The sequence below is a fragment of the Ceratotherium simum genome, chromosome 13 (genome assembly GCF_057802395.1).
Source record: "Ceratotherium simum simum isolate JZ-2026a chromosome 13, ASM5780239v1, whole genome shotgun sequence".
In the NCBI taxonomy this organism is placed as follows: Eukaryota; Metazoa; Chordata; class Mammalia; order Perissodactyla; family Rhinocerotidae; genus Ceratotherium; species Ceratotherium simum.
Window position 1 is genome coordinate 23,293,151 of NC_141912.1, and position 26,465 is coordinate 23,319,615.

General features: G+C 41.1%; 1 protein-coding gene across 3 annotated transcripts in view; it reads right to left on the reverse strand.

Annotated features, from left to right (window-relative positions):
• The window catches only part of LOC101401067 (cytidine monophosphate-N-acetylneuraminic acid hydroxylase), a 106,287-nt gene extending 80,617 nt beyond the window's left edge, over window positions 1–25,670 (reverse strand). For 2 of the 3 annotated variants that reach the window (XR_015553998.1, XM_087438106.1), the window contains exons 1-2: window positions 25,582–25,668; window positions 879–1,082 (exon numbers count right to left, since the gene is read on the reverse strand). Coding sequence is in view for 2 of the 3 variants with exons in the window: in XM_087438106.1 (XP_087294232.1) it covers window positions 879–1,082; window positions 25,582–25,601 (224 nt within the window). In the remaining variant the exon portion in view is untranslated. Of the gene's footprint in view, window positions 1–878; window positions 1,083–25,581 lie in introns of all 3 variants that reach the window. The other variant, XM_087438107.1, reaches the window with a different exon arrangement.
• Window positions 25,671–26,465: the final 795 nt, after the last annotated feature.

Here is a 26,465-nt window from a genome sequence, read left to right on the forward strand (position 1 = left end):
TATACAATTACAGTGGGGAGCTCTTGGACAACTACCCAGCTCCCTCTGAGTACACTAGCACTAAACTGCCCACAAATGACCTGAGAAATAAGATTGACAACACAGTGGAAGAAAAAAGCCCAACAGGAGATGACTAAAACTACACAGGTCAAGTTAGGCTGAAGCAAAGCTTAACAGATGGAGTCTACAGCTCATGCATTGCTGGTGCTGAGAATCAGGCTGACAAAGCACGACCCCACCCAGACTTCTCCCTGGTCGTGCCAGACAGTGCTGCTATCTCTTTGCCAGTCACTGAAAACGAAACTAAATAATCCTGTCATGGTGTTGCTCCTGCACAGGGGAGGTGATCTATATGCAGCTTTAATCAAGGGGTGAGGGCGGGGGGATGCCAGCACTAGTTCTTCCGAGAAATGCTCAGAAGAGCCACTGTTCGGAGAAAGTACGATTGGGTCTCTGCCTTGTTTATTTTTTAACCACAGCTAGGCTGCCAGGGAAATTCTACCTGCTCTCCAGCAGAATTAGGAAATGTGCCCCCCTCAACACACGCACACTTCTAGGACAGAGGGAAAGGAAACAAAAGCAGGTAAAGGCACACCTAGACACTCACACACACACAAAGGCACACGTACCCTGGTAGTTTTACTGTTTCTCAAGCTAGGGATAAATTTTAGAGTTCTTATGAGAGAGAGGGAAACTAAGTGAAGGTCATAAAATTTTGATTTCAGAGAGATGCCCTCTGTGAGCACAAGCAAAAGTGATGAATTGACTAGGGGAAATAATTTGTTGAAATTGTTTAAAATTTCTAAATGAGCACATTTCCCGCCCCCAAATCTAATTGTAAGAAGGGTCACCATGAGAAAGCAAAGGACACTTGGTACCTTCCATCTAAATCCTCGATATCTTTTATGAACAGGCCTCCTTGATGCTTGCACATATTCTTGCATGCTCTCAGGCGGCTCTTGTTCTTATATAAGATGTAATCTTTGCCAGTCTTCTTATTTCGAAGAAAATTGATTCCTTCCTTGAGATTGGCAACTTCAGCAGGTGACAGATGCAACAGGATCTCAGTTGTTTGTTCGATGCTATGAAAAGGCAAACGTCGTGAGAGGAAAGATTAATGACATTAAGGTTTTAAGAGATACCCATTTGGAACTGACAGCTCAAAAACCTTCTTATGAAAATACTTTTAAAGCCCCTGCCTCCAAATACCCAGGCTTGGTGGCTACCTGATGGTGCACTTTCTCCCGTCTTTTAAACGTACATTCTACTTACTGAATGTCCATCTCGGCTTTCCCCCAAGAACTAACGCCCTTCTCACTTGCCTGCCCATAGTCTGCTGTTGCTTCTCCCTGAGTATTTCAAAAGAATGGCTGTTGACCTTTAAGCATCCGTTGCTCAATCGCCCCCACAAGCTGAGAGGATGTGAACGCACTTCACTCTCATTTTTGCTGATATGGGCTTCCTTCCCCCACCACGGTCCCTTTAGAGCCTAACTCTATATTCAGTTCCAAAAACCCGCTCTGCTCTGTCCCACCCCCATGATTTTGCATCTGGACTTACTTCTTCTCTTGTCACCACTCAGGGTCACGCTTTTTCTTCAAATATAACTCAGTCATCCCTTCCTTGGTTAAGCCTTTGAAGCTACGCCCCAGGTCAAGTCCAGCACTTCTTCATGTGCATTATGAACCATTCTCAAGAATATTTTAACTAGTACCTGGCACGCTACCCTGTTTATTTACGTGCAGATGCTTTTTACAACACTCTGTGTCTTCTCTACTTTTCTCTCCCCAAAATTAGCAGGCTGCCTATCTTGTGATGCCTTGACTAGCTAGCTACTTCACAAATTACCCCTCCCACTGCACTCAATTTGAATAATTTATAAATAACTCCAGCAGCAAGTGAAGCATTTGATCTTTCATATTTTTTCAAGGAAACCACAGGCGTTACACTTCTCAAACTCCAAATTCGAAACAAACTCTCTTTATGATGGAATATAATTTTTGCCAAGAGCGATTTCAAAATATCTCTTTGCATATCCATGGTATGAAATCTGGGTGCATATTGTTTAATTTTACATTCCACTCCAAACCAAAGTGGTCAAAAGTCTCTTCGTGTGTTAAATTAAAATTGATTTGGAGCTCAGGTACATTTGGGGCATTTTTCTTTTATTTGTAGAAGTACTGCAAATTTCTCAAACAGGGAATAAAAATAATTTTAAAAACACACCAGGATAGGAAATAACAGGGAAGGTACTTCCAAGTTTAAACTGAAGAGGCATAGCTCTATAATTGAGCACGTTACACTTCTTCAAAGCAGATTCTCATTGTCACTCTTGTCACAAACTCCTGGTAATTCTCTTCACAACAGACTTGAAATGTTTCCAAAAAATTTTAAATGTATTTGATAGAAAGGAATCCATTCTAAGCCTCATGAATTTCTTTTTTTTGTGTGTGTGTGAGGAAGATCAGCCCTGAGCTAAAATCCATGCTAATCCTCCTCTTTTTGCTGAGGAAGACCTGCTGTGAGCTAACATCTATTGCCAATCCTCCTCCTTTTTCTCCCCAAAGCCCTAGTAGATAGTTGTACATCATAGTTGCACATCCTTCTAGTTACTGTATGTGGGATGCGGCCTCAGCATGGCCGAAGAAGCGGTGCGTCGGTGCGCGCCCGGGATCTGAACCTGGGCCGCCAGCAGCAGAGCGCGCGCGCTTAACCGCTAAGCCAACGGGCCGGCTCATGAATTGCTTTTAACTTTGTTCCTATGAGTACAAAAATCTGACACCAAGCCAAAGTAAGCACTGAGGCAGTTCCTAGAACAATTATTCTAAAAGTGTAACAAAGAAAACCTCTCAAAATATTTTGTTTTATTTGATCGCATAAACCACTTAGCCCAACTTCTGCGTTAGATTCCAAGCCTTCCACACACCATATAAAGCAAGTTGAACTAACAATGTATGTCTCCATTTACCAGTTCCATGAGAAGTCATATAGGAACCTAAAGCAAAAGAAAAGCGAGCACTCCTATGTACAGGCTTTTATGTTTTTTTTAAATGGTTAGTTTTTCCTAAAGATAGATTGTAAAGACATTATTGATGAATTTGATTCCAATAAAATCAGAAAAATAAGATTAGAGTAAATTCTGGTTTTGGTATTGTGGGAGATCAAGATTTGGCCACCCTGAAATATATCTCTTTACCTTGATTGTTTTCTCTGAGGGACATTTGACCTCCCCCACTATCTGCCTAAAGAATTTGACATAGCAACTCCTTCCTGGAACAGATCTTCTATCTGATGGCTGTAATATAATGTAAAATAGATGTTACAATAGAAAAGGCACCAACATGCCCATCTTATCGGAAGTTGTGTCTCTCTGGCCACATTCTCTGGATGGCCCTGCGAGGAGTTGCCAGACAAACATTTACATTTATAAGGGAAATCTCCATTTGTAAAGGTATCTCCCTCTCTGTATTGGGAAGAGGGGGGATGGCCTCATTTCTAGAGACTTATCAATGTGGAAGGTGAGGCCTTAAATCTGCATGATAACCTTACTCTTGTTTACTGTGCTTTAGTGGTAATCTCCTGTAACAGACTCCCTCCCCCAACATCCTCCTATGTCATCGGCTGAACATGGTATTTAAGACGAGAATTTCTGCCTTTGTGTTGAGAAACGCAGTGTCCCTGCTTTCTCCCGTGTATACATGTTATTAAACTTGGTATTATTTTCTCCTGCTAACCTGTCTTGTTAATTATTTGGCCAGCCATAAGAACCTTAAGGAATAGGGCAGAGGGAGATTCTCCCTCTCTCCCGACAGTATAAATAAAATATTTAAACTAAAATGATGTGAGTTTTAATACACCTACTTTTCAATGTTTTGATATTTTTCCAAATACTTTGTTTTTGAAAAAATAACCATTAAAACATACACAAAAACATAAGTATAGGGGCACCCCTTTATCCTTCTGTGCCTGTAGGGGAGCAGAATTTGCTGCCTCAAGATGTGTCTCTTTGGCATGAGGATTATTTTGGGCTGGTTACTTTTAAGAAACTGCGGACAGGGGAGAAGCTCTGAAAACCAAGTAGAAGTTTCCCTTTGTAAGAGACGTTTACATTTGTAAGGGAAATCTCCATTGGTAAAGGTGTCTCCCTCTCTGTACCAGGAAGAGGCGGAATGACCTTATCTCTAGAAACTCTTATCAATGCAGAAGGCAAGGACTTAAATCTCATAATAACCTTACTCTTGTTTACTGTGCTTTTTTATGGCAATCTCCCATAACTGACTCCTCCTACCCCCAACATCCTCCTTTGTCTTTAGCCGAAGATGTATTTAAGGTGGCAACCTCAGCCATTCCAGTGAGTTACTCAGTTTTCCAGGGTTTCTCCCATGTACACATGTTATAAAGCCCTGTTTGATTTTCTCCTGTTATTCTGTCTCATATCAGTTTAATTTTTAGACTAGCTAGGAGGACCTAGAGAGTAGAGTCCTTGTTTTCCTCCTCTACACTGTCATGCTAAGCCACCAAGTCTGAGGTGTACAGACTGAGGTCCTAGCCTGGAGAGGACTGGCAACTTGATTTTACTCCAATGCCTCCTTGCCGTGGACATAAATATCTTTTGATCTTTATAGATACCTTTACAGGATGGATAGAAGCCTTCCCTGCCACAATGAGCAAGTCACTGAGGTTACCAAAGCCTTACTGCGAGAAATAATTCCTGTTTGGACTACCGCGCTCTCTACAGAACGATAATGGCCCTTCCTTCACGGCTCAAATCACCCAGCAGGTGTCTGCAGCCTTACAGATTAAATATTATTTACATACTGCCTGGCATCCCCAGTCTTCTGGCAAAGTAGAAAAGGCTAACCACACTCTAAAGAGACATTTGCCCTAACTTAGTTTTGAGACACATGAAAATTGGCTCACACTATTGCCAATTGGCCTACTCAGAATGAGGACAACTCCTAAAGACAGCCTAGGATTAAGCCCTTTTGAGATATTTTATGAACGACCTTTTCCATTGTGGGAGATCAAGATTTGGCCACCCTGAAATATATCTTTTTACCTTGATTGTTTTCTCTGACGGACATTTGACCTCCACCACTAACTGCCTAAAGAATTTGACATAGCAACTCCTTCCTGGAACAGATCTTCTATCTGATGGCTGTAATATAATGTAAAATAGATGTTACAATAGGAAAGGCACCAACATGCCCATCTTATCAGAAGTTGTGTCTCTCTGGCCACATTCTCTGGATGGCCCTGCGAGGAGTTGCCAGACAAACATTTACATTTATAAGGGAAATCTCCATTTGTAAAGGTATCTCCCTCTCTGTATTGGGAAGAGGGGGGATGGCCTCATTTCTAGAGACTTATCAATGTGGAAGGTGAGGCCTTAAATCTGCATGATAACCTTACTCTTGTTTACTGTGCTTTAGTGGTAATCTCCTGTAACAGACTCCCTCCCCCAACATCCTCCTATGTCATCGGCTGAACATGGTATTTAAGACGAGAATTTCTGCCTTTGTGTTGAGAAACGCAGTGTCCCTGCTTTCTCCCGTGTATACATGTTATTAAACTTGGTATTATTTTCTCCTGCTAACCTGTCTTGTTAATTATTTGGCCAGCCATAAGAACCTTAAGGAATAGGGCAGAGGGAGATTCTCCCTCTCTCCCGACAGTATAAATAAAATATTTAAACTAAAATGATGTGAGCTTTAATACACCTACTTTTCAATGTTTTGATATTTTTCCAAATACTTTGTTTTTGAAAAAATAACCATTAAAACATACACAAAAACATAAGTATAGGGGCACCCCTTTTTCCTTCTGTGCCTGTAGGGGAGCAGAATTTGCTGCCTCAAGATGTGTCTCTTTGGCATGAGGATTATTTTGGGCTGGTTACTTTTAAGAAACTGCGGACAGGGGAGAAGCTCTGAAAACCAAGTAGAAGTTTCCCTTTGTAAGAGACGTTTACATTTGTAAGGGAAATCTCCATTGGTAAAGGTGTCTCCCTCTCTGTACCAGGAAGAGGCGGAATGACCTTATCTCTAGAAACTCTTATCAATGCAGAAGGCAAGGACTTAAATCTCATAATAACCTTACTCTTGTTTACTGTGCTTTTATGGCAATCTCCCATAACTGACTCCTCCTACCCCCAACATCCTCCTTTGTCTTTAGCCGAAGATGAATTTAAGGTGGCAACCTCAGCCATTCCAGTGAGTTACTCAGTTTTCCAGGGTTTCTCCCATGTACACATGTTATAAAGCCCTGTTTGATTTTCTCCTGTTATTCTGTCTCATATCAGTTTAATTTTTAGACTAGCTAGGAGGACCTAGAGAGTAGAGGACTTGTCTTCCTCCCCTACACTGTCATGCTAAGCCACCAAGTCTGAGGTGTACAGACTGAGGTCCTAGCCTGGAGAGGACTGGCAACTTGATTTTACTCCAATGCCTCCTTGCCGTGGACATAAATATCTTTTGATCTTTATAGATACCTTTACAGGATGGATAGAAGCCTTCCCTGCCACAATGAGCAAGTCACTGAGGTTACCAAAGCCTTACTGCGAGAAATAATTCCTGTTTGGACTACCGCGCTCTCTACAGAACGATAATGGCCCTTCCTTCACGGCTCAAATCACCCAGCAGGTGTCTGCAGCCTTACAGATTAAATATTATTTACATACTGCCTGGCATCCCCAGTCTTCTGGCAAAGTAGAAAAGGCTAACCACACTCTAAAGAGACATTTGCCCTAACTTAGTTTTGAGACACATGAAAATTGGCTCACACTATTGCCAATTGGCCTACTCAGAATGAGGACAACTCCTAAAGACAGCCTAGGATTAAGCCCTTTTGAGATATTTTATGAACGACCTTTTCCATTGTGGGAGATCAAGATTTGGCCACCCTGAAATATATCTTTTTACCTTGATTGTTTTCTCTGACGGACATTTGACCTCCACCACTAACTGCCTAAAGAATTTGACATAGCAACTCCTTCCTGGAACAGATCTTCTATCGGATGGCTGTAATATAATGTAAAATAGATGTTACAATAGGAAAGGCACCAACATGCCCATCTTATCGGAAGTTGTGTCTCTCTGGCCACATTCTCTGGATGGCCCTGCGAGGAGTTGCCAGACAAACATTTACATTTATAAGGGAAATCTCCATTTGTAAAGGTATCTCCCTCTCTGTATTGGGAAGAGGGGGGATGGCCTCATTTCTAGAGACTTATCAATGTGGAAGGTGAGGCCTTAAATCTGCATGATAACCTTACTCTTGTTTACTGTGCTTTAGTGGTAATCTCCTGTAACAGACTCCCTCCCCCAACATCCTCCTATGTCATCGGCTGAACATGGTATTTAAGACGAGAATTTCTGCCTTTGTGTTGAGAAACGCAGTGTCCCTGCTTTCTCCCGTGTATACATGTTATTAAACTTGGTATTATTTTCTCCTGCTAACCTGTCTTGTTAATTATTTGGCCAGCCATAAGAACCTTAAGGAATAGGGCAGAGGAGATTCTCCTCTCTCCCGACAGTATAAATAAAATATTTAAACTAAAATGATGTGAGCTTTAATACACCTACTTTTCAATGTTTTGATATTTTTCCAAATACTTTGTTTTTGAAAAAATAACCATTAAAACATACACAAAAACATAAGTATAGGGCACCCCTTTTTCCTTCTGTGCCTGTAGGGGAGCAGAATTTGCTGCCTCAAGATGTGTCTCTTTGGCATGAGGATTATTTTGGGCTGGTTACTTTTAAGAAACTGCGGACAGGAGAAGCTCTGAAAACCAAGTAGAAGTTTCCCTTTGTAAGAGACGTTTACATTTGTAAGGAAATCTCCATTGGTAAAGGTGTCTCCCTCTCTGTACCAGGAAGAGGCGGAATGACCTTATCTCTAGAAACTCTTATCAATGCAGAAGGCAAGGACTTAAATCTCATAATAACCTTACTCTTGTTTACTGTGCTTTTTATGGCAATCTCCCATAACTGACTCCTCCTACCCCCAACATCCTCCTTTGTCTTTAGTGAAGATGAATTTAAGGTGGCAACCTCAGCCATTCCAGTGAGTTACTCAGTTTTCCAGGGTTTCTCCCATGTACACATGTTATAAAGCCCTGTTTGATTTTCTCCTGTTATTCTGTCTCATATCAGTTTAATTTTTAGACTAGCTAGGAGGACCTAGAGAGTAGAGGACTTGTCTTCCTCCCTACACTGTCATGCTAAGCCACCAAGTCTGAGGTGTACAGACTGAGGTCCTAGCCTGGAGAGGACTGGCAACTTGATTTTACTCCAATGCCTCCTTGCCGTGGACATAAATATCTTTTGATCTTTATAGATACCTTTACAGGATGGATAGAAGCCTTCCCTGCCACAATGAGCAAGTCACTGAGGTTACCAAAGCCTTACTGCGAGAAATAATTCCTGTTTGGACTACCGCGCTCTCTACAGAACGATAATGGCCCTTCCTTCACGGCTCAAATCACCCAGCAGGTGTCTGCAGCCTTACAGATTAAATATTATTTACATACTGCCTGGCATCCCCAGTCTTCTGGCAAAGTAGAAAAGGCTAACCACACTCTAAAGAGACATTTGCCCTAACTTAGTTTTGAGACACATGAAAATTGGCTCACACTATTGCCAATTGGCCTACTCAGAATGAGGACAACTCCTAAAGACAGCCTAGGATTAAGCCCTTTTGAGATATTTTATGAACGACCTTTTCCATTGTGGGAGATCAAGATTTGGCCACCCTGAAATATATCTTTTTACCTTGATTGTTTTCTCTGACGGACATTTGACCTCCACCACTAACTGCCTAAAGAATTTGACATAGCAACTCCTTCCTGGAACAGATCTTCTATCGGATGGCTGTAATATAATGTAAAATAGATGTTACAATAGGAAAGGCACCAACATGCCCATCTTATCGGAAGTTGTGTCTCTCTGGCCACATTCTCTGGATGGCCCTGCAAGTAGGAGTTGCCAGACAAACATTTACATTTATAAGGGAAATCTCCATTTGTAAAGGTATCTCCCTCTCTGTATTGGGAAGAGGGGGGATGGCCTCATTTCTAGAGACTTATCAATGTGGAAGGTGAGGCCTTAAATCTGCATGATAACCTTACTCTTGTTTACTGTGCTTTAGTGGTAATCTCCTGTAACAGACTCCTCCCCCAACATCCTCCTATGTCATCGGCTGAACATGGTATTTAAGACGAGAATTTCTGCCTTTGTGTTGAGAAACGCAGTGTCCCTGCTTTCTCCCGTGTATACATGTTATTAAACTTGGTATTATTTTCTCCTGCTAACCTGTCTTGTTAATTATTTGGCCAGCCATAAGAACCTTAAGGAATAGGGCAGAGGGAGAGGCTCCCTCTCTCCCGGCAGTATAAATAAAATATTTAAACTAAAATGATGTGAGCTTTAATACACCTACTTTTCAATGTTTTGATATTTTTCCAAATACTTTGTTTTTGAAAAAATAACCATTAAAACATACACAAAAACATAAGTATAGGGGCACCCCTTTTTCCTTCTGTGCCTGTAGGGGAGCAGAATTTGCTGCCTCAAGATGTGTCTCTTTGGCATGAGGATTATTTTGGGCTGGTTACTTTTAAGAAACTGCGGACAGGGGAGAAGCTCTGAAAACCAAGTAGAAGTTTCCCTTTGTAAGAGACGCGTTTACATTTGTAAGGGAAATCTCCATTGGTAAAGGTGTCTCCCTCTCTGTACCAGGAAGAGGCGGAATGACCTTATCTCTAGAAACTCTTATCAATGCAGAAGGCAAGGACTTAAATCTCATAATAACCTTACTCTTGTTTACTGTGCTTTTTTATGGCAATCTCCCATAACTGACTCCTCCTACCCCCAACATCCTCCTTTGTCTTTAGCCGAAGATGAATTTAAGGTGGCAACCTCAGCCATTCCAGTGAGTTACTCAGTTTTCCAGGGTTTCTCCCATGTACACATGTTATAAAGCCCTGTTTGATTTTCTCCTGTTATTCTGTCTCATATCAGTTTAATTTTTAGACTAGCTAGGAGGACCTAGAGAGTAGAGGACTTGTCTTCCTCCCCTACACTGTCATGCTAAGCCACCAAGTCTGAGGTGTACAGACTGAGGTCCTAGCCTGGAGAGGACTGGCAACTTGATTTTACTCCAATGCCTCCTTGCCGTGGACATAAATATCTTTTGATCTTTATAGATACCTTTACAGGATGGATAGAAGCCTTCCCTGCCACAATGAGCAAGTCACTGAGGTTACCAAAGCCTTACTGCGAGAAATAATTCCTGTTTGGACTACCGCGCTCTCTACAGAACGATAATGGCCCTTCCTTCACGGCTCAAATCACCCAGCAGGTGTCTGCAGCCTTACAGATTAAATATTATTTACATACTGCCTGGCATCCCCAGTCTTCTGGCAAAGTAGAAAAGGCTAACCACACTCTAAAGAGACATTTGCCCTAACTTAGTTTTGAGACACATGAAAATTGGCTCACACTATTGCCAATTGGCCTACTCAGAATGAGGACAACTCCTAAAGACAGCCTAGGATTAAGCCCTTTTGAGATATTTTATGAACGACCTTTTCCATTGTGGGAGATCAAGATTTGGCCACCCTGAAATATATCTTTTACCTTGATTGTTTTCTCTGACGGACATTTGACCTCCACCACTAACTGCCTAAAGAATTTGACATAGCAACTCCTTCCTGGAACAGATCTTCTATCGGATGGCTGTAATATAATGTAAAATAGATGTTACAATAGGAAAGGCACCAACATGCCCATCTTATCGGAAGTTGTGTCTCTCTGGCCACATTCTCTGGATGGCCCTGCGAGGAGTTGCCAGACAAACATTTACATTTATAAGGGAAATCTCCATTTGTAAAGGTATCTCCCTCTCTGTATTGGGAAGAGGGGGGATGGCCTCATTTCTAGAGACTTATCAATGTGGAAGGTGAGGCCTTAAATCTGCATGATAACCTTACTCTTGTTTACTGTGCTTTAGTGGTAATCTCCTGTAACAGACTCCCTCCCCCAACATCCTCCTATGTCATCGGCTGAACATGGTATTTAAGACGAGAATTTCTGCCTTTGTGTTGAGAAACGCAGTGTCCCTGCTTTCTCCCGTGTATACATGTTATTAAACTTGGTATTATTTTCTCCTGCTAACCTGTCTTGTTAATTATTTGGCCAGCCATAAGAACCTTAAGGAATAGGGCAGAGGGAGATTCTCCCTCTCTCCCGACAGTATAAATAAAATATTTAAACTAAAATGATGTGAGCTTTAATACACCTACTTTTCAATGTTTTGATATTTTTCCAAATACTTTGTTTTTGAAAAAATAACCATTAAAACATACACAAAAACATAAGTATAGGGGCACCCCTTTTTCCTTCTGTGCCTGTAGGGGAGCAGAATTTGCTGCCTCAAGATGTGTCTCTTTGGCATGAGGATTATTTTGGGCTGGTTACTTTTAAGAAACTGCGGACAGGGGAGAAGCTCTGAAAACCAAGTAGAAGTTTCCCTTTGTAAGAGACGTTTACATTTGTAAGGGAAATCTCCATTGGTAAAGGTGTCTCCCTCTCTGTACCAGGAAGAGGCGGAATGACCTTATCTCTAGAAACTCTTATCAATGCAGAAGGCAAGGACTTAAATCTCATAATAACCTTACTCTTGTTTACTGTGCTTTTTTATGGCAATCTCCCATAACTGACTCCTCCTACCCCCAACATCCTCCTTTGTCTTTAGCCGAAGATGAATTTAAGGTGGCAACCTCAGCCATTCCAGTGAGTTACTCAGTTTTCCAGGGTTTCTCCCATGTACACATGTTATAAAGCCCTGTTTGATTTTCTCCTGTTATTCTGTCTCATATCAGTTTAATTTTTAGACTAGCTAGGAGGACCTAGAGAGTAGAGGACTTGTCTTCCTCCCCTACACTGTCATGCTAAGCCACCAAGTCTGAGGTGTACAGACTGAGGTCCTAGCCTGGAGAGGACTGGCAACTTGATTTTACTCCAATGCCTCCTTGCCGTGGACATAAATATCTTTTGATCTTTATAGATACCTTTACAGGATGGATAGAAGCCTTCCCTGCCACAATGAGCAAGTCACTGAGGTTACCAAAGCCTTACTGCGAAATAATTCCTGTTTGGACTACCGCGCTCTCTACAGAACGATAATGGCCCTTCCTTCACGGCTCAAATCACCCAGCAGGTGTCTGCAGCCTTACAGATTAAATATTATTTACATACTGCCTGGCATCCCCAGTCTTCTGGCAAAGTAGAAAAGGCTAACCACACTCTAAAGAGACATTTGCCCTAACTTAGTTTTGAGACACATGAAAATTGGCTCACACTATTGCCAATTGGCCTACTCAGAATGAGGACAACTCCTAAAGACAGCCTAGGATTAAGCCCTTTTGAGATATTTTATGAACGACCTTTTCCATTGTGGGAGATCAAGATTTGGCCACCCTGAAATATATCTTTTTACCTTGATTGTTTTCTCTGACGGACATTTGACCTCCACCACTAACTGCCTAAAGAATTTGACATAGCAACTCCTTCCTGGAACAGATCTTCTATCGGATGGCTGTAATATAATGTAAAATAGATGTTACAATAGGAAAGGCACCAACATGCCCATCTTATTGGAAGTTGTGTCTCTCTGGCCACATTCTCTGGATGGCCCTGCGAGGAGTTGCCAGACAAACATTTACATTTATAAGGGAAATCTCCATTTGTAAAGGTATCTCCCTCTCTGTATTGGGAAGAGGGGGGATGGCCTCATTTCTAGAGACTTATCAATGTGGAAGGTGAGGCCTTAAATCTGCATGATAACCTTACTCTTGTTTACTGTGCTTTAGTGGTAATCTCCTGTAACAGACTCCCTCCCCCAACATCCTCCTATGTCATCGGCTGAACATGGTATTTAAGACGAGAATTTCTGCCTTTGTGTTGAGAAACGCAGTGTCCCTGCTTTCTCCCGTGTATACATGTTATTAAACTTGGTATTATTTTCTCCTGCTAACCTGTCTTGTTAATTATTTGGCCAGCCATAAGAACCTTAAGGAAAAGGGCAGAGGGAGATTCTCCCTCTCTCCCGACAGTATAAATAAAATATTTAAACTAAAATGATGTGAGCTTTAATACACCTACTTTTCAATGCTTTGATATTTTTCCAAATACTTTGTTTTTGAAAAAATAACCATTAAAACATACACAAAAACATAAGTATAGGGGCACCCCTTTTTCCTTCTGTGCCTGTAGGGGAGCAGAATTTGCTGCCTCAAGATGTGTCTCTTTGGCATGAGGATTATTTTGGGCTGGTTACTTTTAAGAAACTGCGGACAGGGGAGAAGCTCTGAAAACCAAGTAGAAGTTTCCTTTGTAAGAGACGTTTACATTTGTAAGGGAAATCTCCATTGGTAAAGGTGTCTCCCTCTCTGTACCAGGAAGAGGCGGAATGACCTTATCTCTAGAAACTCTTATCAATGCAGAAGGCAAGGACTTAAATCTCATAATAACCTTACTCTTGTTTACTGTGCTTTTTTATGGCAATCTCCCATAACTGACTCCTCCTACCCCCAACATCCTCCTTTGTCTTTAGCCGAAGATGTATTTAAGGTGGCAACCTCAGCCATTCCAGTGAGTTACTCAGTTTTCCAGGGTTTCTCCCATGTACACATGTTATAAAGCCCTGTTTGATTTTCTCCTGTTATTCTGTCTCATATCAGTTTAATTTTTAGACTAGCTAGGAGGACCTAGAGAGTAGAGGACTTGTCTTCCTCCCTACACTGTCATGCTAAGCCACCAAGTCTGAGGTGTACAGACTGAGGTCCTAGCCTGGAGAGGACTGGCAACTTGATTTTACTCCAATGCCTCCTTGCCGTGGACATAAATATCTTTTGATCTTTATAGATACCTTTACAGGATGGATAGAAGCCTTCCCTGCCACAATGAGCAAGTCACTGAGGTTACCAAAGCCTTACTGCGAGAAATAATTCCTGTTTGGACTACCGCGCTCTCTACAGAACGATAATGGCCCTTCCTTCACGGCTCAAATCACCCAGCAGGTGTCTGCAGCCTTACAGATTAAATATTATTTACATACTGCCTGGCATCCCCAGTCTTCTGGCAAAGTAGAAAAGGCTAACCACACTCTAAAGAGACATTTGCCCTAACTTAGTTTTGAGACACATGAAAATTGGCTCACACTATTGCCAATTGGCCTACTCAGAATGAGGACAACTCCTAAAGACAGCCTAGGATTAAGCCCTTTTGAGATATTTTATGAACGACCTTTTCCATTGTGGGAGATCAAGATTTGGCCACCCTGAAATATATCTTTTACCTTGATTGTTTTCTCTGACGGACATTTGACCTCCACCACTAACTGCCTAAAGAATTTGACATAGCAACTCCTTCCTGGAACAGATCTTCTATCGGATGGCTGTAATATAATGTAAAATAGATGTTACAATAGGAAAGGCACCAACATGCCCATCTTATCGGAAGTTGTGTCTCTCTGGCCACATTCTCTGGATGGCCCTGCGAGGAGTTGCCAGACAAACATTTACATTTATAAGGGAAATCTCCATTTGTAAAGGTATCTCCCTCTCTGTATTGGGAAGAGGGGATGGCCTCATTTCTAGAGACTTATCAATGTGGAAGGTGAGGCCTTAAATCTGCATGATAACCTTACTCTTGTTTACTGTGCTTTAGTGGTAATCTCCTGTAACAGACTCCCTCCCCCAACATCCTCCTATGTCATCGGCTGAACATGGTATTTAAGACGAGAATTTCTGCCTTTGTGTTGAGAAACGCAGTGTCCCTGCTTTCTCCCGTGTATACATGTTATTAAACTTGGTATTATTTTCTCCTGCTAACCTGTCTTGTTAATTATTTGGCCAGCCATAAGAACCTTAAGGAATAGGGCAGAGGGAGATTCTCCTCTCTCCCGACAGTATAAATAAAATATTTAAACTAAAATGATGTGAGCTTTAATACACCTACTTTTCAATGTTTTGATATTTTTCCAAATACTTTGTTTTTGAAAAAATAACCATTAAAACATACACAAAAACATAAGAATAGGGGCACCCCTTTTTCCTTCTGTGCCTGTAGGGGAGCAGAATTTGCTGCCTCAAGATGTGTCTCTTTGGCATGAGGATTATTTTGGGCTGGTTACTTTTAAGAAACTGCGGACAGGGGAGAAGCTCTGAAAACCAAGTAGAAGTTTCCCTTTGTAAGAGACGTTTACATTTGTAAGGGAAATCTCCATTGGTAAAGGTGTCTCCCTCTCTGTACCAGGAAGAGGCGGAATGACCTTATCTCTAGAAACTCTTATCAATGCAGAAGGCAAGGACTTAAATCTCATAATAACCTTACTCTTGTTTACTGTGCTTTTTATGGCAATCTCCCATAACTGACTCCTCCTACCCCCAACATCCTCCTTTGTCTTTAGCCGAAGATGAATTTAAGGTGGCAACCTCAGCCATTCCAGTGAGTTACTCAGTTTTCCAGGGTTTCTCCCATGTACACATGTTATAAAGCCCTGTTTGATTTTCTCCTGTTATTCTGTCTCATATCAGTTTAATTTTTAGACTAGCTAGGAGGACCTAGAGAGTAGAGGACTTGTCTTCCTCCCCTACACTGTCATGCTAAGCCACCAAGTCTGAGGTGTACAGACTGAGGTCCTAGCCTGGAGAGGACTGGCAACTTGATTTTACTCCAATGCCTCCTTGCCCTGGACATAAATATCTTTTGATCTTTATAGATACCTTTACAGGATGGATAGAAGCCTTCCCTGCCACAATGAGCAAGTCACTGAGGTTACCAAAGCCTTACTGCGAGAAATAATTCCTGTTTGGACTACCGCGCTCTCTACAGAACGATAATGGCCCTTCCTTCACGGCTCAAATCACCCAGCAGGTGTCTGCAGCCTTACAGATTAAATATTATTTACATACTGCCTGGCATCCCCAGTCTTCTGGCAAAGTAGAAAAGGCTAACCACACTCTAAAGAGACATTTGCCCTAACTTAGTTTTGAGACACATGAAAATTGGCTCACACTATTGCCAATTGGCCTACTCAGAATGAGGACAACTCCTAAAGACAGCCTAGGATTAAGCCCTTTTGAGATATTTTATGAACGACCTTTTCCATTGTGGGAGATCAAGATTTGGCCACCCTGAAATATATCTTTTTACCTTGATTGTTTTCTCTGACGGACATTTGACCTCCACCACTAACTGCCTAAAGAATTTGACATAGCAACTCCTTCCTGGAACAGATCTTCTATCGGATGGCTGTAATATAATGTAAAATAGATGTTACAATAGGAAAGGCACCAACATGCCCATCTTATCGGAAGTTGTGTCTCTCTGGCCACATTCTCTGGATGGCCCTGCGAGGAGTTGCCAGACAAACATTTACATTTATAAGGGAAATCTCCATTTGTAAAGGTATCTCCCTCTCTGTATTGGGAAGAGGGGGGATGGCCTCATTTCTAGAGACTTATCAATGTGGAAGGTGAGGCCTTAAATCTGCATGATAACCTTACTCTTGTTTACTGTGCTTTAGTGGTAATCTCCTGTAACAGACTCCCTCCCCCAACATCCTCCTATGTCATCGGCTGAACATGGTATTTAAGACGAGAATTTCTGCCTTTGTGTTGAGAAACGCAGTGTCCCTGCTTTCTCCCGTGTATACATGTTATTAAACTTGGTATTATTTTCTCCTGCTAACCTGTCTTGTTAATTATTTGGCCAGCCATAAGAACCTTAAGGAATAGGGCAGAGGGAGATTCTCCCTCTCTCCCGACAGTATAAATAAAATATTTAAACTAAAATGATGTGAGCTTTAATACACCTACTTTTCAATGTTTTGATATTTTTCCAAATACTTTGTTTTTGAAAAAATAACCATTAAAACATACACAAAAACATAAGTATAGGGGCACCCCTTTTTCCTTCTGTGCCTGTAGGGGAGCAGAATTTGCTGCCTCAAGATGTGTCTCTTTGGCATGAGGATTATTTTGGGCTGGTTACTTTTAAGAAACTGCGGACAGGGGAGAAGCTCTGAAAACCAAGTAGAAGTTTCCCTTTGTAAGAGACGTTTACATTTGTAAGGGAAATCTCCATTGGTAAAGGTGTCTCCCTCTCTGTACCAGGAAGAGGCGGAATGACCTTATCTCTAGAAACTCTTATCAATGCAGAAGGCAAGGACTTAAATCTCATAATAACCTTACTCTTGTTTACTGTGCTTTTTTATGGCAATCTCCCATAACTGACTCCTCCTACCCCCAACATCCTCCTTTGTCTTTAGCCGAAGATGAATTTAAGGTGGCAACCTCAGCCATTCCAGTGAGTTACTCAGTTTTCCAGGGTTTCTCCCATGTACACATGTTATAAAGCCCTGTTTGATTTTCTCCTGTTATTCTGTCTCATATCAGTTTAATTTTTAGACTAGCTAGGAGGACCTAGAGAGTAGAGGACTTGTCTTCCTCCCTACACTGTCATGCTAAGCCACCAAGTCTGAGGTGTACAGACTGAGGTCCTAGCCTGGAGAGGACTGGCAACTTGATTTTACTCCAATGCCTCCTTGCCGTGGACATAAATATCTTTTGATCTTTATAGATACCTTTACAGGATGGATAGAAGCCTTCCCTGCCACAATGAGCAAGTCACTGAGGTTACCAAAGCCTTACTGTGAGAAATAATTCCTGTTTGGACTACCGCTCTCTACAGAACGATAATGGCCCTTCCTTCACGGCTCAAATCACCCAGCAGGTGTCTGCAGCCTTACAGATTAAATATTATTTACATACTGCCTGGCATCCCCAGTCTTCTGGCAAAGTAGAAAAGGCTAACCACACTCTAAAGAGACATTTGCCCTAACTTAGTTTTGAGACACATGAAAATTGGCTCACACTATTGCCAATTGGCCTACTCAGAATGAGGACAACTCCTAAAGACAGCCTAGGATTAAGCCCTTTTGAGATATTTTATGAACGACCTTTTCCATTGTGGGAGATCAAGATTTGGCCACCCTGAAATATATCTTTTTACCTTGATTGTTTTCTCTGACGGACATTTGACCTCCACCACTAACTGCCTAAAGAATTTGACATAGCAACTCCTTCCTGGAACAGATCTTCTATCGGATGGCTGTAATATAATGTAAAATAGATGTTACAATAGGAAAGGCACCAACATGCCCATCTTATCGGAAGTTGTGTCTCTCTGGCCACATTCTCTGGATGGCCCTGCGAGGAGTTGCCAGACAAACATTTACATTTATAAGGGAAATCTCCATTTGTAAAGGTATCTCCCTCTCTGTATTGGGAAGAGGGGGGATGACCTCCTTTTAGAGACTTATCATTGTGGAAGGTGAGACCTTAAATCTGCATGATAACCTTACTCTTGTTTACTGTGCTTTAGTGGTAATCTCCTGTAACAGACTCCCTCCCCCAACATCCTCCTCTGTCTTTAGGTGAAGATGGTATTTAAGATGAGAATTTCTGCTATTGTGTTGAGAAACACAATGTCCCTGGTTTCTCTCATGTATACATGTTATTAAATTTGGTATTATTTTCTCCTGCTAACCTGTCTTGTTAATTATTTGGCCAGCCCTAAGAACCTTAAGGGAAGGGGCAGAGGGGAATTCTCCCTCTTCCCCCACAGAACCTTAAGGGAAAGGGCAGAGGGGGATTCTCCCTCTTCCCCCACAGTTTTGGCGTAGCTGGCAGGATCCCCACTGGCTGGCAAGTTGCCTTCTCTGGCTGGAAGAACTGCCTTCTCCTTGGGCTACTGCAGATGATGAGATACGGGAACACCTGACGAAAGCCAGCAAAAGGTAAGATTTCTTACCACATCAGGCTTCCGGAATCTCTATCTGGGGGGTCTGGTGGAAATAAGTGGTGAGAATTTTTTTCTCTTTCTAAATTTAGATTGGCAGGAGAAAATATTTGGGAAACTAGTTTCTTGTGCTTTTAGTGACTCTAGTAAATTTGGTAGAGTACTCTTGGTTTTGATCTTGATCCCTTTTCCTCCCAGATAGTCTCTGTCTTGTTCTGTGTCCTGAGAACTTGGCTTTGTGACCAGTGAGAATATTCTCCTTGGTCTCCATCATACCGTAGGTGCATTTACCAGGGTGCCCGTTGGTGGCCAGTCAAGTAGACTGGGGTTCCGAACTGTCTTTGTCCGGCTGTGCAAAGCTCTCAGGGGAGTTTGTCATAAAGGACCCAGTCCATAAGGGCTTTTGTTGTCTTAACCTTCGTTGCTTGTTAGTGCTGGAAAAATCCCATTCCAGTAGTGCCTGCCCGGTGTCACAGATTATCGGGTCTGTGACTGGAGGCGTCCCACACTATTGTGGGAGACCGGAGACACCGTTTTCACTACACCATCCTTACCGCCTGTGCAACGAAGGTCTTTACTTTCTCTGAATATCTTTGGGAGTGAATTCTGTGGATCATGGGGGCTACATCGTCTGTGCCCTCACCAGGGACGCCTCTTGCGTCCATGGTAAAGATTTATACTAAGCGTGGAAAGTTACCTCTGGGCCTTTCCTTAAAAAGGCTTATTCGATGGAGTCAATGGCCAGATGATGGATCCTTTGAATTGGGAAAACTTCTAAATTGGGGAAAAAAGAAATGTTTTGAGAGCTCTCACATAATTGTTTAATTGGTACCTAAGAAAAGGCCAGAAACAGATGGGAAAAATTTGACTAGCCTTAAGACCTTGACTCAGGTTACAATTGAATTGAGAACATGTAAAAGTGTAAATGTTGATAAGATTATAAAGGTTGGAATGTTAGAGCTAATTTTATATAAAGAGGTTACATCAACTTTGCCTGAGTATGTTTTAAAATGTCTGACTGGGAATGCTTCCCTTGTCCACAATTATAAGACCAAGACCTATTGATAAAAGTCTTAATGAAAACTACGTTTAGAGGTATAAGAGGTGATGAAATTTACATGAAAGTTTGTAAAAAAAATCTGATGTTATTTCTATTACACAACTGGTTAACAAAAATAATAACTTAAATGATGGCTAATTTTATCTAATGTCTTATGAAGTCTTGTAGGCAATCTAAATAATTATTGGGAACAAGCAACTAAACAGTTGTGAAAAAGATGAATGTCGGGTGAACTTTAAACAATAATTGTGTGTTATAGTGGTTACAGCTTCCAAACTCTTTTTGCTGACTTAAAACTTTAGAGTTTTGCTAAATTTTATGTTAAAAATTCACTGAGTATCTAGATCATTTCCAAATAAGATAAGATATTAGACATTGATTGCTAAATGTATGTTTGTCTACTTTTGGCTTTTCATTACAGGAAAACTAAAAGGTGTTTTGGGTCTATTGGTAAACATGTCTTGTGTTTTATTAAGAGACTGTACTATAAAGTAACATGTTTCCAGAAATTATGAAGTGTTTATAAATTTTACAAGCCACAAGATACTAATGTAAAAGAAAGTTTATAATTGCTTACTTAGTTTTTACTTACAAATTAAGGTTTCTAAGGGTTAAAATTTCTAATTAGTATATGTGATTGAAGCTACTAAAAAATTAAGAAAAACATGTCTGTGTACAAGGAAAGTTATAGGTTTGTGGAAGAGGAATTCTGGAAAAGGAGTTTTATGCATGGTCATGTTGGCTAAGATTAAAATGAATTTAATTAAGTAAATGAGTTTTAATATCAGAAGTAAGCTGGTACAAAATTATAATTTGGTCTTATTTCTCTTAAAAGGATAATTTTCTTGAACTTGATAAAGAGGTTATAAAAGATTTTTCTTTACCTTTGAATAAGTCTACCTAAAAGACAGAAAAAAAAAACTGTTAAAAATTTCCTGTGTTCAAAAGACTGAGGTCTCTCTATTAAGGCTTTTTGGACTGCTAATGCTCTGTTTGCCTTGATTTTTTATATTTTTGACAAGCTCCCCAAAATTCATATCTTAAATAAAGTCTTTTTTTTAACTTTTTTTTTCTTTGGAAATTTTCAAAGGGCCCTGGAACTTCTCAAAGAAATTTGCTCTCTTCCTATAAGGAGGAAGGTACTAAACTTATTAGGCTTATTCAGTATGTTAAACTACATGGGAAGCAGTGTCAGACAAGGGATGATAAGCCTGCTTAGGTGGTATTTTGTGGGTAAACGTTATTGATATAGGCATTTTAAAATTGTATAACATTACTGAAATTCTGATCTGTCCTGGTTATCAGTCATAATTCTGGTTATTATTTTAAAGTGTTGTATGTCACAAAATTAACCAAATTTCCTTGTCAGTTGCCATTTAGGGGTCTTGTTGTTTACGGACTTATTTCTTTGCTCTAATGCTTTTGCAAAATATGTTATATATTTCAACTTCAGAAAAATTCATGGAAAGGACTTGGACATTTACATTGGAGTATAGGCTTCTGATAAACTTTCTGATCATAAAACTGAACTTGGTAAGAAATTACAGAAATCTGATGGAGAGACTGATAACTTCATGAAGCTGCTAACAAAAAGATTGGGATCAAGAATGGATTACACAGGACTGAATGAACTGATAAGGATGATTCTAATTTTTATGATTTTTCATTTGAAGTATTGTTGAATTTTTAATGTTTTGTTTTTTCAGACTTAAGGAAAACTTTTTCTCTTTTCTCTCGAGCTAGTTATGACTTATAGCAATTTGGTAAATGATACTTTTGTAAGCAAAATTAAAATATTTATCTTTTTCTCTCTACCTGATCCCTTCAGAATTTGGAAACTTTTAATAAGTGAGTATTGTTGTTTTCATGGCAATATAGCTATTTGCATAAGTTCAGTAAGAATCTGTTCTCCTTATAACAGGACACGATTGGAAACACTGGTTATATTACCAAAGCTGTGACTGGAACATCATATTTGTGATATAACCATACAGCTTTTGAGGAATGAAGATTGGACTTTATGGAATAAAGTCACATGGAAATATTGGCCTGGTACCTTATGTTCCAAGCAGCACTTACCAGGATAAGTAAAGAATGTCACTTATCTGGCAGGTACAAGGAACCTCGAAATATTTTGGGGGAACCTCAGAAGAGAGGAATTCACCCAAATCTGTAGGTATTACTGGCGAATTCTGATGACAAAATCCTTGGCTTGGCTTTCCTGGCCTCAAGAGCCCTTTGAAGTTCAATCTGAGATTTCTTATAAAAAGTTCCAGGAAGCAGATTTAAAAGAGCTTATATGATCAATTGCTACTTCTTGCTGTACTTATGTAAATAATTGGGCCAACCCCATTGGAACTAGACTTATTTTGCAAACTAGTTAGTTTTAATTTGGCTATCTTTGATAAAAATGAGGGTGATTTTAGTAAGAAAAATTATATTTCAGTAAAAACTATAGTTATAACATTTGTGGATATTAGATCCTAGTTTTGTTAATTGTCTTTTGAGGTTTTTGTTTTATATCTGTTGACTGGACTGGATCCTGATTTCTTCTAGTCTCCTAAAATATCTGGCTACAGATCTCCAAACTAACGTTTTTCATTTTTTCCATCATTTTCATTTGGAATCACTGAGAACTGAACCTGCCCTTTATCCTGAAGCCTTACAAACTGAAGCCAATGGACTTGATACAAACTTGAGAGATGACCTGACGACATCATCAGAGACATTTTAAACTGCAAAAGATGCTTTGACGCTGACATCTAAAAATCTTCTTAACTGGCTGTCCTCTAAACTCAGAAACTGCTTTACAACTTGCTCCAACCATTAACCTTGTTTTTCTTTTGTTTACATAGAAATGCTTCCATTGAATACTTGATTGCTTGCTTCCACAATATAGGTGTAACCTTGAGAGCCCACCTGCATCACCACCTTCTAAAATGAACTTAATTGAACTGATCTATTATCAGGACTAAGAAATGTGTTCAGTGAGATGAAACAATCTACCAACTCAGCTTCTGGACTATGAAACTTCTTTAAGTTTCAAAAGGACTGTGAAACTTTTAGTTTCACAGGCTGCACTGTGGGAGATCAAGATTTGGCCACCCTGAAATATATCTTTTCACACTTTATCCATTAGTCAGAAAATATACTGAAGTTGTTATAGGTAAAATCTATAAAAGTAGTAACATCCACACCTAGTCAAATCTTGAAGTAAAGAAAAAGGCTCTGAAGAACTAAGAACAAGAAAAAAAAAATCATTTAGGATGTTGAGAGATCCCAGGAAAGAACGTAGACTGACGAGAGAATCTATTACAAATGTATGAAACAACCTAACTAAAGTGGGTGAGGGGGGAAGGTGCTGGCCAAGTGTCTTTGGAAATGCATGGAGTAGGGAAGACTAAAGATAAAAGGAACTGCATGTAAGTATTCTACTCTAATTGACAAAGTGTTTCACATAGGAGTGTAGGTTAACAATTCCGATACTTCCATACATGTATACTGGAATTACACAATTAAATAAATGGATGGCAATGGTGAGAGCCAGGTTTCTTACTGTTGGAAAGGGAATCTATAGACAAGCAAGGGGAGGAAGCTAGAATGAGCCGTGTGGTAACGGATTAGAGTTGGAGACATCAGTATGAACCATGTTTAGCTGAATATAGATATTAATGGACACACATAGAAATATTTATAGCTATGTGCATATACATGGATTAGTATATGCACATTTATTTTCTTGCTCAGTCAGCTGAGAGGGCCTAGAAGGAACAATACCCTATAGCAATAAGCACACCCAGCAGCCAGATCTTGGTGCCTAATATCATTCTCCAATAAAAGAAACTAGGTCTCGGGGCGGCCCGGTGGCACAAGCAGTTAAGTGCGCACGCTCTGCTGCAGCAGCCTGGTGTTCCCCGGTTCGGATCCCGGACGCGCACCGATGCACCGCTTGTCAAGCCATGCTGTGGCGGCGTCCCATATAAAGTAGAGGAAGATGGGCACGATGTTAACTCAGGGCCAGTCTTCCTTAGCAAAAAGAGGAGGATTGGCATCAGATGTTAGCTCAGGGCTGATCTTCCTCACAAAAAAAGAAAGAAAGAAAGAAAGAAACTAGGTCTCCTTGGAAAGAAATGGCTGATTCCAGAGCTGGGAAAAGAAATATACAAGACGAGCCTGGAGCATCTTGTAGGGCCAGAGAGTAAGAAAGTGCTAAAAAAAACAAAAAAAACCCCAAACAGCTATACTGAAGGGGTTACATCAAAGGGACAAAGGTGTCAGCTGAAAGAGCTCCCAACGGCCACAGCTGGAACGTTTTGCAAAAAATTAAGTAGTGCTGGGTTATAACCCAAAGTATAAAATAAATATCCGTGAGGCCATATTGGTCTAAATAAATGATTGAATAAATAAATAAATAAATGGGAGGGAAGAGATAAATCCCCCTTGCAGAAAAATTCCAAATAATTTATGTATATACTCAGCCCTCAAGGAGGGGGAGTATAAATTCTCACCCCTTAAATGTGGGCTGCACATAGTGACTTTCTTTCAAAGAGTACGTTATGGGAAAAGGTGAGGAGAGAATAACTTCACAGTTGAGAAATATAACAAACACCACCTCATTCAGGTGATCAAGGTCAACATCAACAGTGATAAATTATGTTAGTATGTAACCTTGATGCCGTGTAATGAAAATGGCACTTTACCTCTGTGGTCTTCCTCCCAAAAATCCATTACCCAAGTCTGATCACGAGAAAAACATCAGAAAAATTCCTATAGAGAGGTGTCCTACAAAATACTTGATCAGTACTCCTTGAAACTATCAAAAACAAGGAAAGCCTGAGAAAATGTCCCAGACAAGAGGTGCCTAAGGAGACATGATGATTAAATGCAATGTAATGTGATCCTGGAACAGAAAAAGATGTGAGGTAAAACGAAGGAGAGCTGAAAAATCTACGAACTTTTGTTAATAATAATGTATCAACATTGGTTCATTAATTATTACAAATATGTCATGCTAATGTAAATGTTAATAATAGGGGAAACTAGATGTGGTATCTATGAAAACTATCTACTAGTCTCTCAATTTTTCTGTAAATTTAAAACTTTTCTAAACAATAAAGCCTATTTAAAAGGTAAACATTGGGAGGAGAGAAGTCAAGATGGTGGCGTAAGCAGACTCTGAACTCACCTCCTCCTGCGTTCACAGCCCATTTACAACGACTCGTGGAAAAATTACCCCGACAGAACTGAAAACTGGATAAGAGGAACTCCTGCAACAAATGACAATCCTAATTGAGGTGGAAGAGGCAGAAATTCCCTTCTGGAGAGGAAAAACTCTGCCTTCACAAGCAGCAGCACCTCACGGCTGCCCGGGAGCAGCCCACATGTACACAGCCCTCCCTGGAGGAGTCGGGCCCTGAGCCAGGGAGCGCCCCCGCTGTGGGCATTTTGTGGACCCAGCACAATCAAGGTGAGTGGCATAATATCTGACTTTGCCTGCTACTAAAACATTGGGAAGTACCCCCAGAAAAGCTGGTTCAGAAAGAAATTAAAATCGGCTCTTAAAGGGCCCACGCACAAACTCACCCGTTTCAGAAAGCAAACTAAAATCACCAGAAAGAAAGGTGCACAGTGCTTTGGTGAAAAAAGACTCACCTGATAGGCCCTGAGTGCATCTCGGTGAGATGTGAGACCTCTCCAGGGACCGGGACATTGGCAGCGGCCACTGTTGTGGCCTGGTGTGGGCGTGCTGACACAGACGCCATTGGAGTTCTCCCTGGGGCCTGCTAGTCCAGGTCTGCCCCACCCACTAGAGCACCGATTTAATCCAGCTCAGCCAAGGCAGGCAGCCCACCCTATGGACTGGACTCACCCAACAACAAGCCCTCAGGCAATTTGTGGGCCTGCATAGATTGGTGACTAGATTCTCTGCAGCCTGGCACTGGGTCCACCTCTATGGGGCGGGGTGTGCACAAGGAGTGGGTGGAGAGTGTGGGGCGGTGGTGGAGTGTGGTCCTCCCACCTTGGAGAGACTGGGTCCACTTCAGGAGGTCGGGGGTGCATGCACGGGGCAGGACTGTGTTGACTATGTGTGTGGACCTGTGGGCGGTAGGGTTTGTCAGCTGCAGAAGACTTGTGCTTCTCAAAGAGACGCATAGGGAAGCACAGGCTTTTTGCTTCCAAAGCCTGAAAGAATTGAGCGCTCCCATGCCTGAGGCCAGCCCCACCCAGCTGCAATCCTCAGAGAGCTGACAAGAGACCTAATAGGCTAGAGGCTTATAGCAATTGTAAGGCCCTGAGCCTAACAACCTGCCACGCTGTTGGCTTACTCACTTAAAAGAAATACTGCAACACAAATATGGTATTAGAACTTGCAGCCAACTGTGCTGGGGCTCCCCACACCTGATAAAGACACTGAAGGGCCCACAACAACTACAAGCAGCTGAGCATTACAAGAGCTGGCGAGGAGCATAACTCAGCCTCCCTGGGCGCCTACAGGGAGAGCAAACAGGCCACAATAGAAGGACACACGTAGCCCA